Source organism: Rana temporaria, chromosome 9 (assembly GCF_905171775.1).
Source record: "Rana temporaria chromosome 9, aRanTem1.1, whole genome shotgun sequence".
In the NCBI taxonomy this organism is placed as follows: domain Eukaryota; kingdom Metazoa; phylum Chordata; class Amphibia; order Anura; family Ranidae; genus Rana; species Rana temporaria.
The window spans coordinates 44,950,709-44,965,027 of NC_053497.1; the positions used below are offsets into that span (position 1 = coordinate 44,950,709).

The window sequence follows — 14,319 nt, forward strand, 5'->3', positions numbered from 1 at the left end:
CGCCATAGCCGGACGTCAATTATGTTCCCCTCTTCATAGGAATGCCTATTTCCTCGCCGGAGTCTAAAACGAAACAGCACGATTAAACTGTAAATACAGCGCAAAAAAATAAAATAAAAACATACTATAGCTGACGCAAGTATGCTGGATGGGATAGTACATAAAAAAAAAAAAAGTTTTAGGGTGAACCTTCGCTTTAAGTTCTGTAAGTTAAATGGTGGGGCCTCCATGGATCAGACTTGTGTTTCCCGCACATCCCACAGATACTTAATTTGAGATCAAGTCATCACCTCACACAGGTTGTGTTCCTCAAACCATTCTGGAAATCATCAGACCAGACCACCTTCTTCCATTGCTCTGTGGTAAACTTCTAATGCTCACGTGCCCATTGTAGGTGCTTTTGGCTGTGGACCTTTCTATCGAACTCCTTGTCAGAGTTGCTCAAATCGTGTATGCTTGCCCATTTTTCCGTTCAGCATATTAACTTCAGGGACATCGTGCTTACTTGCTGCCTAACATCCCACCCACTTTCAGGTGCCATTGTAACTAGAGGTCGACCGATATATCGGTCGGCCGATATATCGGCCGATATTTGGCCGTTTTTAAGAAATCGGCATCGGCCGATTATTGTAAAAAAATCGGCCGATTTTCGGCTGCCGCGCTAAAACCCCGCTCCACCTACAGCAGCACGAGAAATGAATCCTTCAGCCACGCTGCTGGTAGCCTGCGCGCCGGCCCCGCCCCCCTTACCTCGGCGGGCTGTAGCAGAAAGCAAACTTGTCACAAGCCTGAGCAGCTGCAGTACAAGTTGTCTGCGCAAAGAGATCACAAAAGCTTCCTGCATGCTGGGACGTTGGCGGGATTACTGAACATGGGCTCTAGGCTACGGCTCCAGCCGTAGCCTAGAGCCCATGTTCAGTAATCCCGCCACCGTCCCAGCATGCAGGAAGCTTTTGTGATCTCTTCGCGCAGACAAGCAACTACTGCAGCTGCTCAGGCTTGTGACAAGTTTGCTTTCTGCTACAGCCCGCCGAGGTAAGGGGGGCGGGGCCGGCGCGCAGGCTACCAGCAGCGTGGCTGAAGGATTCATTTCTCGTGCTGCTGGAGACTGGGGTAATGTACAGTATTCCTATCATCTCTGATAGGTGCCTCGGCTCTCTAGTGATTGTACTCCAACTCACGTGGGAGCTCACAGGTGTCATCCAATGGACAGTGCTGGAGGGAACAGTGTGTACATGTTAGAGCACACCCCTCTCCTGTATACACACTCATTTTATATATATCCATCCCCACCCACGGCCAGCTCCATCCATCCACCCCCCTCTACAAAGCATCTCCCACCCACGGCCAGCTCCATCCATCCATCCCCCTTCACAATGCATCCCCCACCCACGGCCAGCTCCATCCATCCATCCCCCTTCACAATGCATCCCCCACCCACGGCCAGCTCCATCCATCCATCCCCCTTCACAATGCATCCCCCACCCACGGCCAGCTCCATCCATCCATCCCCCTTCACAATACATCCCCCACCCACGGCCAGCTCCATCCATCCATCCCCCTTCACAATGCATCCCCCACCCACGGCCAGCTCCATCCATCCATCCATCCCCCTTCACAATGCATCCCCCACCCACGGCCAGCTCCATCCATCCATCCCCCTTCACAATGCATCCCCCACCCACGGCCAGCTCCATCCATCCATCCCCCTTCACAATACATCCCCCACCCACGGCCAGCTGCATCCATCCATCCCCCTTCACAATGCATCCCCCACCCACGGCCAGCTTCATCCATCCATCCCCCTTCACAATACATCCCCCACCCACGGCCAGCTCCATCCATCCCCCTTCACAATACATCCCCCACCCACGGCCAGCTCCATCCATCCATCCATCCATCCCCCTTCACAATGCATCCCCCACCCACGGCCAGCTGCATCCATCCATCCCCCTTCACAATACATCCCCCACCCACGGCCAGCTGCATCCATCCATCCCCCTTCACAATGCATCCCCCACCCACGGCCAGCTGCATCCATCCATCCCCCTTCACAACACATCCACCGCCAGCACCATCCATCTATCCCCCTCCACAACACATCCCCCACCCACACCCAGCACCATCCATCCATCCCCCTCCACAATGCATCCCCCACGCACAGCCAGCACCATCTTTCCCCCTCCACAACGCATCTCCCACCCACGCCCAGCACCATCCATCCTCCTCCACAATGCATCCCAATCCAAAAATCGGCCCAAAATATCGGCCGCAAAAATCGGCCTCATATATCGGCCATCGGCTGCCCCGATTTCTAAATATCGGCATCGGCATCGGCCAGAGAAAAACCCATATCGGTCGACCTCTAATTGTAACAGGATAATCAATGTTCTTCACCTTACCTGTGAGTGGCCATAATTGTATGGCTAATCGGGGTGGTTCCAGCATTATACAGTAGTGTAATTTGGTTGTCCTTGCATGAGATGTTGAGCAGTGTTCTTTTACTATTAATGAGTATAAATAATCATTTACTTATTTTTGTTATATGTGCCTCACTACTTATTTTGCTGCTTGCAGGTGAAGCTCTCCGATTTTGGTTTCTGTGCCCAGGTCAACAAGGAAGTTACACGCCGAAAATCCTTGGTAGGAACGCCCTATTGGATGGCCCCAGAGCTCATCTCAAGATTACCTTATGGACCAGAGGTGAGGCTGAGCTCTGCATGGTGGTTGTAAATTGCATTTTAAGGAGCCTTGTGTCGGATTGTGACAGCCGTCATTGTTTTCTCAGGTGGATATCTGGTCTCTGGGTATCATGGTGATAGAGATGGTTGATGGAGAACCTCCATATTTCAATGAACCTCCACTAAAGGCAATGAAGATGATCAGGGACAACTTACCACCCAAACTGAAGAATGTGCAAAAGGTGAGGTCCCTTGACAGATAAATAACCAATTGCACTAGTCGCACTGTGAAAATCAGTGTTTTATTTTAAAAGTCATTCCGTTAAAATGGGGATTTTTTTAGTTTATGCTCAGATTTTGAAAGGATCCTTCAAACACAGAATTCTTATATCTTTCAGGGATTCAAGTGGGGGTTTCCTATCTGGTGGTGTTCCGCCAACCTGGCGTCTTTGTTGGCTTAGTGACTTTAGTACCTGTTATAAAGTTTACTTAAAGGGGTTGTAAAGGTTTGTTTTTTATTTTCTAAGTGGGTTCCTTTTAGCTAGTGCATTGTGGGTTCACTTACCTTTTCCTTCGATTTCCCTTCTAAATGTTTTAATTCTTTGTTTTCTTTGTCTGAATTTCTCACTTCCTGTTCCTCCTCAGTAAGCTGTTCTGGCTGACTAACCCCCAGCCAGAACGGCTCAGGTGATGGGGGCAAGCTTACTGAGGAGAAACAGGAAGTGAAAAATTTAGACAAAGAAAAAAAACATTTAGAAGGGAAATCCGAGGAAAGGGTAGGTGAACCAACAATGCACTAGCTTAAAGGAACCTATGTAAAATATACATTTTTAACTAAATCTTTTTTTTTCCTACTGCAGAGCCATGAGTTTGGCTCAAAAAAAAAATAATATAAATATATATATAATTTTTTTTTTTTTTTGATCACCTCATTTGCACAGCTTCTATTCCTTGAAGTTCTCAGAAATGCTTGGTGCCATTTGCATTATGTGTCACTTCTGTCAAACCTCCATCATCAAGAAGATAATGCCAGTGGGGTTTAGATATGGTTCCCTCCAAGAGCTCCATAGAATTGTATTGCCTTTATAAAGCATCAGTCTTGTATAAATAGGTGACGATTACTCTGATATGCAGAATATGTGGATGATGTGGTTACATCACTTGAGGCTGTAAAAGCAATATGGGTCATAACAACGCATTCCTGAACCAATATGACAAGCTTGAGCAGTGGTGTCCGCCTGTGTGTTTTATAAGATGGGAGTGGCCCTCATGCACACGTGTTGAAATGCTGTAGATATTAATCATGGGTTCTGAACAGGACACGCAACACCTCAGCAATATTTTATTACAAGCTGTTTGAAGCTCTGGATATCATGGTTACACTAGTGGTTTCATGTTATATCACTTCAAACATCCTAATCCCTTTAGTCAGCAGCCATTGCAGAGATCAAAACTGGTCCAACAAGGTCTCATCAGGAGGATGTTTTGCTTACAAGAAAAGTAGCTTATTTTGTATGGATTCATACATACAGGCGGGTTACAAACATGATGGGGTCTGTAGGTTTGTTCTTAGGTTAAATTTGTTTGTAAGTCGGAACAAGTAAAAAAAATAAGTGTAGCTCCAGCCATGTTGAGTTCATCCTATCGCATTCACATTGTGTGTCATTTGATGATTTATTTCATCTTTCTCATATTTTTTCAGCGCTACACTTTATAATTTATAGCTAGCATAGGGCTGAGAATAGAGGTGGGAGTAGGTTTAAGCTTGGTTAGATTTTGACCTGACTTTCACTTTTAAGTGTTCCCCTTCGCTCCTTGCCTAGTAGTGACGTAAAAGGTTATGTAGGGAGAGGAAGAGATTCTGAGTCGGCGCGGATAGTAATTAGATGCAGAATAAAGAGGGCTATGAAGAGTGGAGGGCATTTACATACAAGGGGGTAGGAGGCTGTGTTGGAGATTGGCTCTCCTGGAGTAGTCATACATTCTAAAACGTTCAGACACCAAGCAGGTGAATAAAACCTAATTTATGAAAATAAGAACATTGCAGGTAAGCATTTAAAATACTTGATTTCTTTCCTGAGCTTTTACCAGCAAATGTTTTAAAGTGGAGGTTCCATCAAAAAACAATTTTGCTTTAAACTGTAGCTTACGACTAAAAAAAGAAAAAAATATATATTTTTTTTTTTTTACTCATCTGGAAATGCCTGTTGCTATGCGGTCCCACGAAATCTGCCTTTGAAACCACCTAGGAATCTGACATCATCTCCATCTAATGCTCCTGGGAAATGTGTGTCATCATTTCCCAGGATGCAGTGCGCTGTCCAATTATCACTCCCCATCCAAGACTTCCAGGAAGTAAGTGCCTGTAGGCTTCACAATGCCCACAAGCAAAATGACAACGGTGTAGATATAGTTTTATAAACTATCTTTTTTGAATATCTAATGCGGGTCGGATTGTAAAATAGTAAGTGATCGGATTTATATTATAGTAACGCAGGATGAAAGGACATACATTTAAAAAATGCTAATTGTGGTTGGAACTCCGCTTTAAGTTGGTGACTAGGCCTCTATAAGCTACCAGCATGTTTTTGGGCTGTGAGTAAAACTTGAGTGGTCAAAAGGAACCTAATGCCGTGTACGCACGATCGGATTTTCCTTCGGAAAAAACATCCAAGGTTCTGCTCAAGCTTGGCTTGCATACACACGGTCACACAAAAGTTCTCGGAACTTTCGTCCGTCAAGAAATGTTGTGGCCGGGAATCATTTGTCTTTGCAGGTCCCAGCTCATGCGCATTTCTTTTTTGATTTTATTTCTCACAGGATTCTCCCATCACTTCACTAGTAAAATGTGTTAGTTATTCAAAGTTTCCAACATGCCTGATCGCTGAAATTCGATGGCCGCACAAAAATTGACGGCCCACTAATGATGCAAAATTTGGATGAAATTTCACAATTGCGATTTTCGAAAAAGAACATTTTGTTCGAAATTTGACCCATGTATGGTCAGCTTTAGGGCTCTTTCACACATGCGGACCGTATGTCCGCTTTTTCATCCATCTGTTTACGGATGAAAAAGGGACATACATTGATCCCTATGAGATTGTGGGTGTCAGCGGATGAACGTCCACTGACACCCGATCTCATCCGGATCCGCAATGCTCAGATTCTGCAGACGGAGGAAAACCCTATTTCTCTTATCGTCCATGGACGGACACAGCTCCTTAAATCTTGACAAGTGGGTTATGTTCCCTGTTTACAGGAGAGGACTAGGCAGAAACATGTTAAATAGTTAAATACATGTTACATTAACAGAGTTGAACAGCCCCGCCCAGGGGGCGGTCCCTCCAGACATAACCCTCCTCACTGCAGCTTGCAGCCTCAGTTTCGTTCTGCCTAGCAAAGGAGAAGGACGTATGGCTCCCTTTGGGCCCAGCGCCCTGAGGAGAAATTTTATTTTACTTTACTTTTTCTTGAAGAATCTTCTTTCAACTGTTGGCTGAGAGACAGGCTGGATATTATAGATCCTTGTAGTCTACTCAGTCCGACCAGCAAGCGTGGGCACACCTTTGCAAAGAGGCTTGGTCTGCCACGCCATACCTCATGACTCCTGAGGTGGCCGGTGAGCTTTGCTCCGAGGTCCACATATGACTGAGCTGTGGTGTTGTCTCAATCACAGTGGACCGGGCCGACAGCTACCTCCATTGCGGTTGTAGGTCTGTCAGGAATGCGTCAGCGAGTCCTCGCTCGGACGGGTAAGTACAGTCCCTCCTGCTTCGGTGGGTTGGTACAGCTGGGCATTCCTGGGGTTCGGGGGTCCCTTCCCCTTACTTCCCTGCTCCTTTCCCTTGCTGCATTGCTAACATTGCCGCTGTCAGGGGGGAGGGGGCCTTCCTGAGGGGACTGTGTTATCTGGCCTGTGTTTTTTCTTTTTTGTATTGGGCTTTCCTGTGAGGTAAAAAGCCCTGTGATGAGCACAGATGTTTATGATTATACTTCAGCAGACGCTGACTGATTGGTGACACCTGTAATGGTTTTGCTTTTTATGCTGTATCTGTGACTTGTCCTTAAATAAAACAGCCCTATGAGGCTTTTCCTGTTTAAACACAGGTCCCTGCAAAAGTTACCTCACGGTTCTTTTCCTCACAGGCAGCGCTGGGCAGTCTCCTCCTGAGGGAGTCCCCTGGTTACCCCTGGTCAGCGCAGCAAGTGGGTGAGAGGCCCTGAATAGGGCTCTAGGAGCTTTTGTCTATTTGTATGGACAGGTGTGCATATTATAATACACACTATATGTAAATATTGGAGTCAGTATCTGGGTCCTTCCCCACATGCTGGTGGTGGCAGCAGGTGTTAGCACCTGTGATTCCCACAGAGTTTTTATTGTTAGTCCTGGACACAGTTTGTGCCAGGGTGGGGGTGGACTGCGGGCGGGCGGTAAAAGAGTGCCCCCTTCCCCCGTTATCCCCTGGGGAATGCTCTGTTATGGAGCCATGGACTAGGTACCTAGTTAAAAAAAAAAAAAAAAAAGGCAGAATAAGGCATTTATGGGTGCGCTTTTTACTGCTGCAAGGGACTCTCCTAAGCTGCATAGTGCAGCTGGGTTTCCGCCGAGGGCTCGGTCTTTTTTGGATCACACAAATCAGACCGCTGTGTAGGTTTTTTCCTTCTGTGCCCTTCTTTGATAACTTCTGAGATGCGGAATGAGAAAAGCCACTGAGGGCTTTTGTAGTCCCTCACCGCCGGGCGGGAACCCCTACTTGTATGGATCTGACTGATAGAAGATCCGAAGTACTGACCCGTTCCATGTTTACCATGCTGGGGTCTGGCTTGCGGCCTATTGTGGCCACTACACTGGGGTCTCAGTGGTCGCTGGCGCTATTTTTTTGGGAGATTTTTCAATTACATTGAAAACTCCCATTGGCGCCCATTTTGTCGTAGCCACGCTATGGCGCAGCTTACATTGTGCTGGCCTTTTTCCTGTGGCCGTGTTCTGAACGCTCGGCGGCCATCTTGGAGTAGTCCTGACCCCTAGTGCTGTATACAACTCACAGAGTGAGCATTTTGCACCAGACAGTGGAGGAGCACCGACTCTCTCCTGAGGTTATTAGCCTAGCGGACCAGCTGGTCCAGGGCCTCATATAGGTCTGTGATGCTTCATTGAATGCTGCGCCCTTGTTATCCAGGGCGTCTGTTTCAGAATGGTTTTATGCACACGGTGGTGTAGTGCTTAACTCCATTACTTGGCAGCAAAAGAGTCATTGGTTCAAATCTGCACACTGACGCCAATCTGCCTGGAGCTTGCATTGTCGCTCCCTGTGTCTGTGTGGGTTTCCTCCGGGTACTCCGGTTTCCTCCAAAGACATGTGTGCATACACCTACATAATATACATACACACTATGTGTGTGTATTATTTAGGGGCAACCCTCCCAGGCCGTCAAAGGCCCAGCTGGGGGACTAATCTGTCCCTGGGTGCATAAGCCGATCACGCCGGCACCCAAATCCTGCCAATGTATATAGCCTTCCCTCCCTGTCTCTAGGTGGGAGGGGCGGCTTGCAGGTTCACAATTCAGTGAAACCTCCCTGCTCTCCGACTAGTGGGTCTGCGAGGTGGTCTCTTCGGAGTACTAGATAGGGTTTCCTCCTATCCACAGAACAAAGTTCTGTCCTTGTGTCTTCCCCTCCCGGCACGTCGGTCTGCCTTGGGCAGTGTGGGATTTGCTAAGCTGCAAGGTAATTTTACCTTTCCTGCAGGACGAGAGTTTTGGGGTTTTCTATGGGCCTCAGGCCCTAAATACCTTTGTGAACGTCGGGTAGTTCCGCATGGAATCCATTTGTTCGGTGGTAGCTGCGCTTCATCCGGGGGATGTCCTGACGTCCTCGGACATCAGGGACGCATACATGCATGTCCCGTTTTGCACATGTCAGTGTTTTTTTCTGTGCTTCGTGATGAGAGAAGGGTCTCTGTCAGCCTGTGGCCCTCCCTTTTGATCTGGCGTCAGCACCATGGGTTTTCAGCTAGGAGCTCGCACTTATTTGAATTTTGTTGGGACAGCGAGGCTTTGCCTCATTGGCTACTTTGACGACTTTCTTCTGAGAGCAGCTTCTGTCTCCGACCTAGTGGATAGGTTATTCCCATTCAGACCCTCCGAAGATTCGGGTGGATGTTAAACGTTTAGGCCAGAAAGTGTAGCTCAGTGGCAGCAAGCCTGCCCTACATGTGTGCGACCCAGGGTTCAAATTATGGGCATGCTAGGTTCCGACTCAGCGTTGGAGTATCTAGTGTTGATCCAGACTCCTCAGTGGCAAAGGTCCTTCTTCCCCTGGAGAAATTGCAGACTCTTCAGTCTGCGGAGAAGGTATTGGCATCACGCAATCGGTCTTCTCTCCGGGCGCCTGCTGGTTCAGGGTCTGTGGGTAGCCTCCTTCAAGGTGGTACTGTATGCCCAGTTCCACACCCTGGTTTTCCAGTGGAACTACTGTCCAGGTGGTAAAAATCTCTTGTCTCTGAAATCATTAGATTCCTGTGCGCCACCTAGTCAGAGTCTCTCTGAGTTGGTGACAGAGATTCCCGACTCTTCGGTCCGGGAAGTTGTTCCTTCCTTCCAGTGGTCGGTGTTTACGACGAATGCCAGCTCACGGGTTGTGAACCTGGAGGTTCACAAAACTGGGGGGTCCAGTCGGCCCTGAGTCGCTGGACTTGCGTGGACCTATGACCACACCTCCTTGAATGTGTCTGGTCTCGGTAGCTACCCAGGGTCGGGCCTGGCTAGTGCCTGGTGGAAGACCGCCTGGGAATACCAGGTGCTGTCTACTGTTCATTGTCCTACTATTTTAGGCGATCAGGCTATGCTTCTCCTTGTGGTCGACCAATCTGGTTTCAGCCGGACAACGCCACGGCCGTGGCTTCAGTCTACCATCAGGTATGCCGGCAGGCAGACTACTGGAGTCGCCAGATGCTGGACCAGGGCGACTGGTCTTTGTGCTTGGGGTGTTTCGGCTCCCTTGCAGGAGGTGAGCCTCACATGGCATGGATCTCCTGGCAGCTTGTCTCCGCCGCAAGGGTGTCAGTTAGTGGCCAGGTCTAGTGATCTTGTACAGACGCGTCAGTCGCGCTGGTGGCCCTGTGTTGTCTGTATCAGTGATTTTTTGCCATTCCTCCATGGTAGTTGCTTCCTCGGCCGCTCCACAGAGTGGATGCTGAGGAGATCCCGATGATTCTAATCGCTCCAGATTACTCTCGGCGTCCTTGGTACGCTGATATCGGGCGCCTGGTAGCGGAGGCACCCTGGCGATTGCCAGGGCAGGAGGTTCCTGTCTCAAGGTCCCATACTTCCTCCTGTTGTACAGTCACTGACTTGCTTAACATGGTTATTGGAAGCCAGACTTTAGGTGACCAGGGTCTGTCTGACTCGGTCATCTCAACAGGGCACCGTAGTCTTCTTCCGGAGGATCTACCGTCGCACCTCTCTTGGTGCGAAGGGATGGAGTGACGTCCACGGGCGTACTTTCAATGTCCAGGGTCCTGCTGTTTTTAAAGCTTGGATTGGATCTAAAAATTGCTTAAAGCACCGTTTGGGGGCAGATTTCAGCCTTGGCTGTGTTCTTTTAGTGGCCTTTTTGCGGCCCGTTCCCTGGTGGGTCCCCTTTTTTTGTGTGCAAGGGGTTTGTCATATACTTTCCCCTCTTGGCCCATCTCTTCCCCCATGAGTTTTGACTCTGGTGCTCTTGGTTCTTCAGGAACCTTCCTTTTGGAAACATCAGAGAGATTTTCTCTTGACACCATCTCAGAAGGTGGCCCCTTTAGTGGCCTTTACCTCTGTTAGAGGGGTTTCTGAGTTGGCGGTCTTGTCTTGCAAGCCGCCATGCTTGATCCCCCATAAGGATTAGGTGATGGTGCGCCCGCGACCTTCCCTTCTTCCGAAGGAGGTTTCGGCCTTTCATACTTTAGGCGTGGTACGCGCTTTGCGGGTATACCAGCCTACTACGGCTCCATTTCGGAGCTTCTGACTCTCTTTTGTGTCGGTGTCTGGTCCACAAAAGGGCCTGGCGGTCTCGTCGACCACCATTTCTCGGTGGATCGGGCAGGCCGTCATACAGGCCTATGCTCCTAAGGGCGGGCCCCCCTTTCCGGTCACGGCACTTTCGACCAGGGCAATTGGTGCTTCCTGGGTTTTTTTTTTTTTTCCCGACATCATGCGTCGGTCTCACAGGTGTGCGAGGCGGCGATTTGCTCGTCCGTTCACGCTTTTTCCAGAATTTACATGGTTGCTGTGAGTGCATCTTATGATGTTTTTTTCAGCCACTAGTTTTTGCCGGCGGCTGTTTAAAGTTGCACCTCCTCCGTTGAGGAGCTCTGCTTGTTTTGGGGTGAAGTTAAAATTGTTTTTACTGATATATTTCCCACCCCTCGTTTTTTGACACTGCTTGGGGACGTCCCACTTGTCAAGATTTAAGGAGCTGTGTCCGTCCATGGACGATAAGAGAAAATAGGATTTTTTGTACTCACCGTAAAATCCTTTTCTCTGAAGTCCATGGACGGACACAGCTCCCACCCCTCCTTTTTAGGTTTGTACTGCTTGTTACGAACTGAGGCTGCAAGCTGCAGTGAGGAGGGTTATGTCTGGAGGGACCCCCCCCTGGGCGGGGCTGTTCAACTCTGTTAATGTAACATGTATTTAACTATTTAACATGTTTCTGCCTAGTCCTCTCCTGTAAACAGGGAACATAACCCACTTGTCAAGATTTAAGGAGCTGTGTCCGTCCATGGACTTCAGAGAAAAGGATTTTACGGTGAGTACAAAAAATCCTATTTTTTCCATCCGTCATCGGATCGGATGAACACGGACAGACGGACCGTGTTCATCAGATCCCCCCCCATAGGGGAGAGCGGAGATCTGACAGGGCGGTCCCTGCACAGTGTGTGGGGACCGCCCTGTCATCCGCCGGCTCAGCGGGGATCAATTAAGCTATCTCGGCTGAGCAAGCAGAGGTTCACGGGGCGGATCATCACGGATCTGTCCCGTGTAAAAGAGGCCTTACTCTTTTTAATTTTAGGCACTGACAAATTTGTAGACCATTCTGCTGACCGCTTTAAAGCAGAATTAAACCTGCCTATCCTTTACAGCCAAGTAAGCTGCTTCTGTTTGATCTGCAGCTGCAATGGTACTGCATGTGGGGTCAGTTATGACACCAGCCATTTGGTGAGATGAAAGAAAAATCCTGGATTGCCGCACTCCTCAAACGATGTCTTTATTCAAAACATGAAACAACAACAATTCAAATGGAAAAAACAGCCAAAATTCATGCAGTCAACCAAGAAGTGGATTAGGAAAAAAGAGCTGACATGTTTCGCATCCTGTGATGCTTACTCGTAGGTTGTACTCGCTGTTTTTTCCATTTGAATTTTTGTTGTTTTTTCATGTTTTGAATAAAGACATAGTTTTTTGAGGAGTGCAGCAATCCAGGATTTTTCTTTCATCGCATGGTAATTGAGCACAGCCAGCACCCTCTTGGCTTGTTGGGACGGAAACAACAGGGATTGATTGTTTTTAGAGCGGTATACTTTTCTTCACCAGCCATTTGGTGGTTTTACAGTTTGGTTGAGGACACAAGCAAATGTGACAGTTGGCTATCCCGGCATTCCAGGAGTGTAACTTATTTTTTTAAACCATTTAAATTGGTGGGTTTAGTTCTGCTTTATGATTTACTTCTGCTCAGGGGCTCTGGACTTTAGCAAAATGATAGCCTCCAGAAAGAAGAAATTTACAATTTACAGTACGCACTAATTTTGGTAGCAGAATTATTAATGTGGAATGTCTGTTCAGTGCTTAAAAAAAAAAAATTCTCAAGTTATTATGGCTAAGGTTCCAATTTAACCACTTCAGTTTTCTCTGGTAATGTTTACTTGCATTGTTACTTACGAGAAATGTATTGTTTTGTGTGTTTATTCTTCAGGTATCTCCCCTAATCAAGGGCTTTCTTGACCGGCTTCTAGTGAGAGACCCCAGCCAGCGAGCCACTGCTAATGAGCTTCTGAAGCATCCCTTCTTGACCAAGGCAGGGCCTCCATCATGCATTGTTCCACTGATGAGACAGAATCGCATGAGATGAACAGTAGAAAGAAGGACCTTTCTATCCTTTGACACAGACCACCAAAGACTGACCGAATCTGGGGGAGTAAGAAGACTGCTGTGGCACATTCGCTTCCTGTTCAGTATTGTACCAGGAACCCTGGAAAAAGAACTACTGACCAACACCTCTCCCAAAGCTTCCTGAAGGTCTTCATCTCTCTGCCCCTTCCACCACCCAGGCAAGCTAGTGACTATGGGTACAATGTCTCTGGCTCCAAGGTGACCCCATAAGCATCTCACCAGCCTTAGCGTGCTCAGGTAATTTATTTGATAACAATACACAACACAGGACCTTGAGAAAAGGAGGAGTCCAGAACATTGCTTTGGACCAGAACATCTGTTGTATTCAGATGTAATTCTCGGAAAGCACTTGGAAGGACACAGAATGCCTCATTTGATACCTGGGACTTAACACTGGAAAAATGAACAGACTTTGACTCTAGTCGGGACAACTGGAATATGTTGGCCTGGAGGTGACATTAGTGTATTTCCTGTGTGATTACAGATGTGTGTCACCAGCGGACAGATTATCTGTTTATCATTGTTAAGAGAGACATTACCTAGTAAGTGCTTCATTTAGCAATGTTTCTATCTAGATTGCCCATGTCATCTGTCCCTGCATAGAAAAAGTGATGGAAAATATGAAACCCTTTCAGGCTCGCCCAACAACATCAAACAACCGTGCACAGTAATCCAAAGTACACTGACCAGAACTGACCTGACAACACTAAAATCTGATTGGTTGCCATGGGATTGCTGAGCTCTGCATATCATCAGTGCTGTTTATACGCTTTATTATATAAGCCTGTACATTTACAAAATATGCTTTAAGGCTAAAGACATTGAGAATATTCACACAATGTTATGTATGAAGGATCTCTTCAATTATCCAATCATGAAATAAGTTTGGAGGGGATTATTTTTTCCATGATTGATGTGAATCTACATTCTGTGAACATTCTTAAATCATTTATTAAATCGGCCTTGTTGTGTATAGGGCAGTGATGGTGAACCTTGGCACCCCGGATGTTTTGGAACTACATTTTCCATGTTGCTCATGTACTCTGCAGTGCAGATGAGCATCATGGGAAATGTAGTTCCAAAACATCTGGGGTGCCAAAGTTCACCATCACTGGTATAGGGCATCACTGTGCCTCTGCTTGCCATGTAAGCAGAAATTTGAGTTTCACTCGTTTTGTGTAGCTATGCCACTTCCTCAGTAGGTCTGAACCAGGAACAAAAACCCTTTAGCTCTGTAGCTGGTGTTTCCTAGTCTCTCCTAGCTGTGCTAACACAGAGACCTAGTTTGTGACAGTTGTAGGTCCTACAGAGCTGATGATTTGTACTATCTGCTCCCTGAAACTTAGTGATTGTATGATCTTTATTTTTATAATATCCCATTTTTCAAATAAATTGTTTAAGAGATATCACAGACAAATAATGAACAGTTGAAATACATACAGTACAGGCGGTCCCTGGGTTACAAACACGATAGGGACTGTGGGTTTGT

The 14,319-nt window shown here is 47.3% G+C and overlaps 1 protein-coding gene across 1 annotated transcript in view; it reads left to right on the top strand.

Moving 5' to 3' along the window:
• Positions 1-13,876, top strand: part of PAK4 (p21 (RAC1) activated kinase 4) — a 59,761-nt gene extending 45,885 nt beyond the window's left edge. The window contains exons 7-9 of the mRNA XM_040323349.1: positions 2,578-2,703; positions 2,789-2,923; positions 12,634-13,876. Of these exons, the coding sequence (XP_040179283.1) occupies positions 2,578-2,703; positions 2,789-2,923; positions 12,634-12,789 (417 nt within the window). The 3' untranslated portion in view covers positions 12,790-13,876. The remainder of the gene's footprint in view (positions 1-2,577; positions 2,704-2,788; positions 2,924-12,633) is intronic.
• Positions 13,877-14,319: the final 443 nt, after the last annotated feature.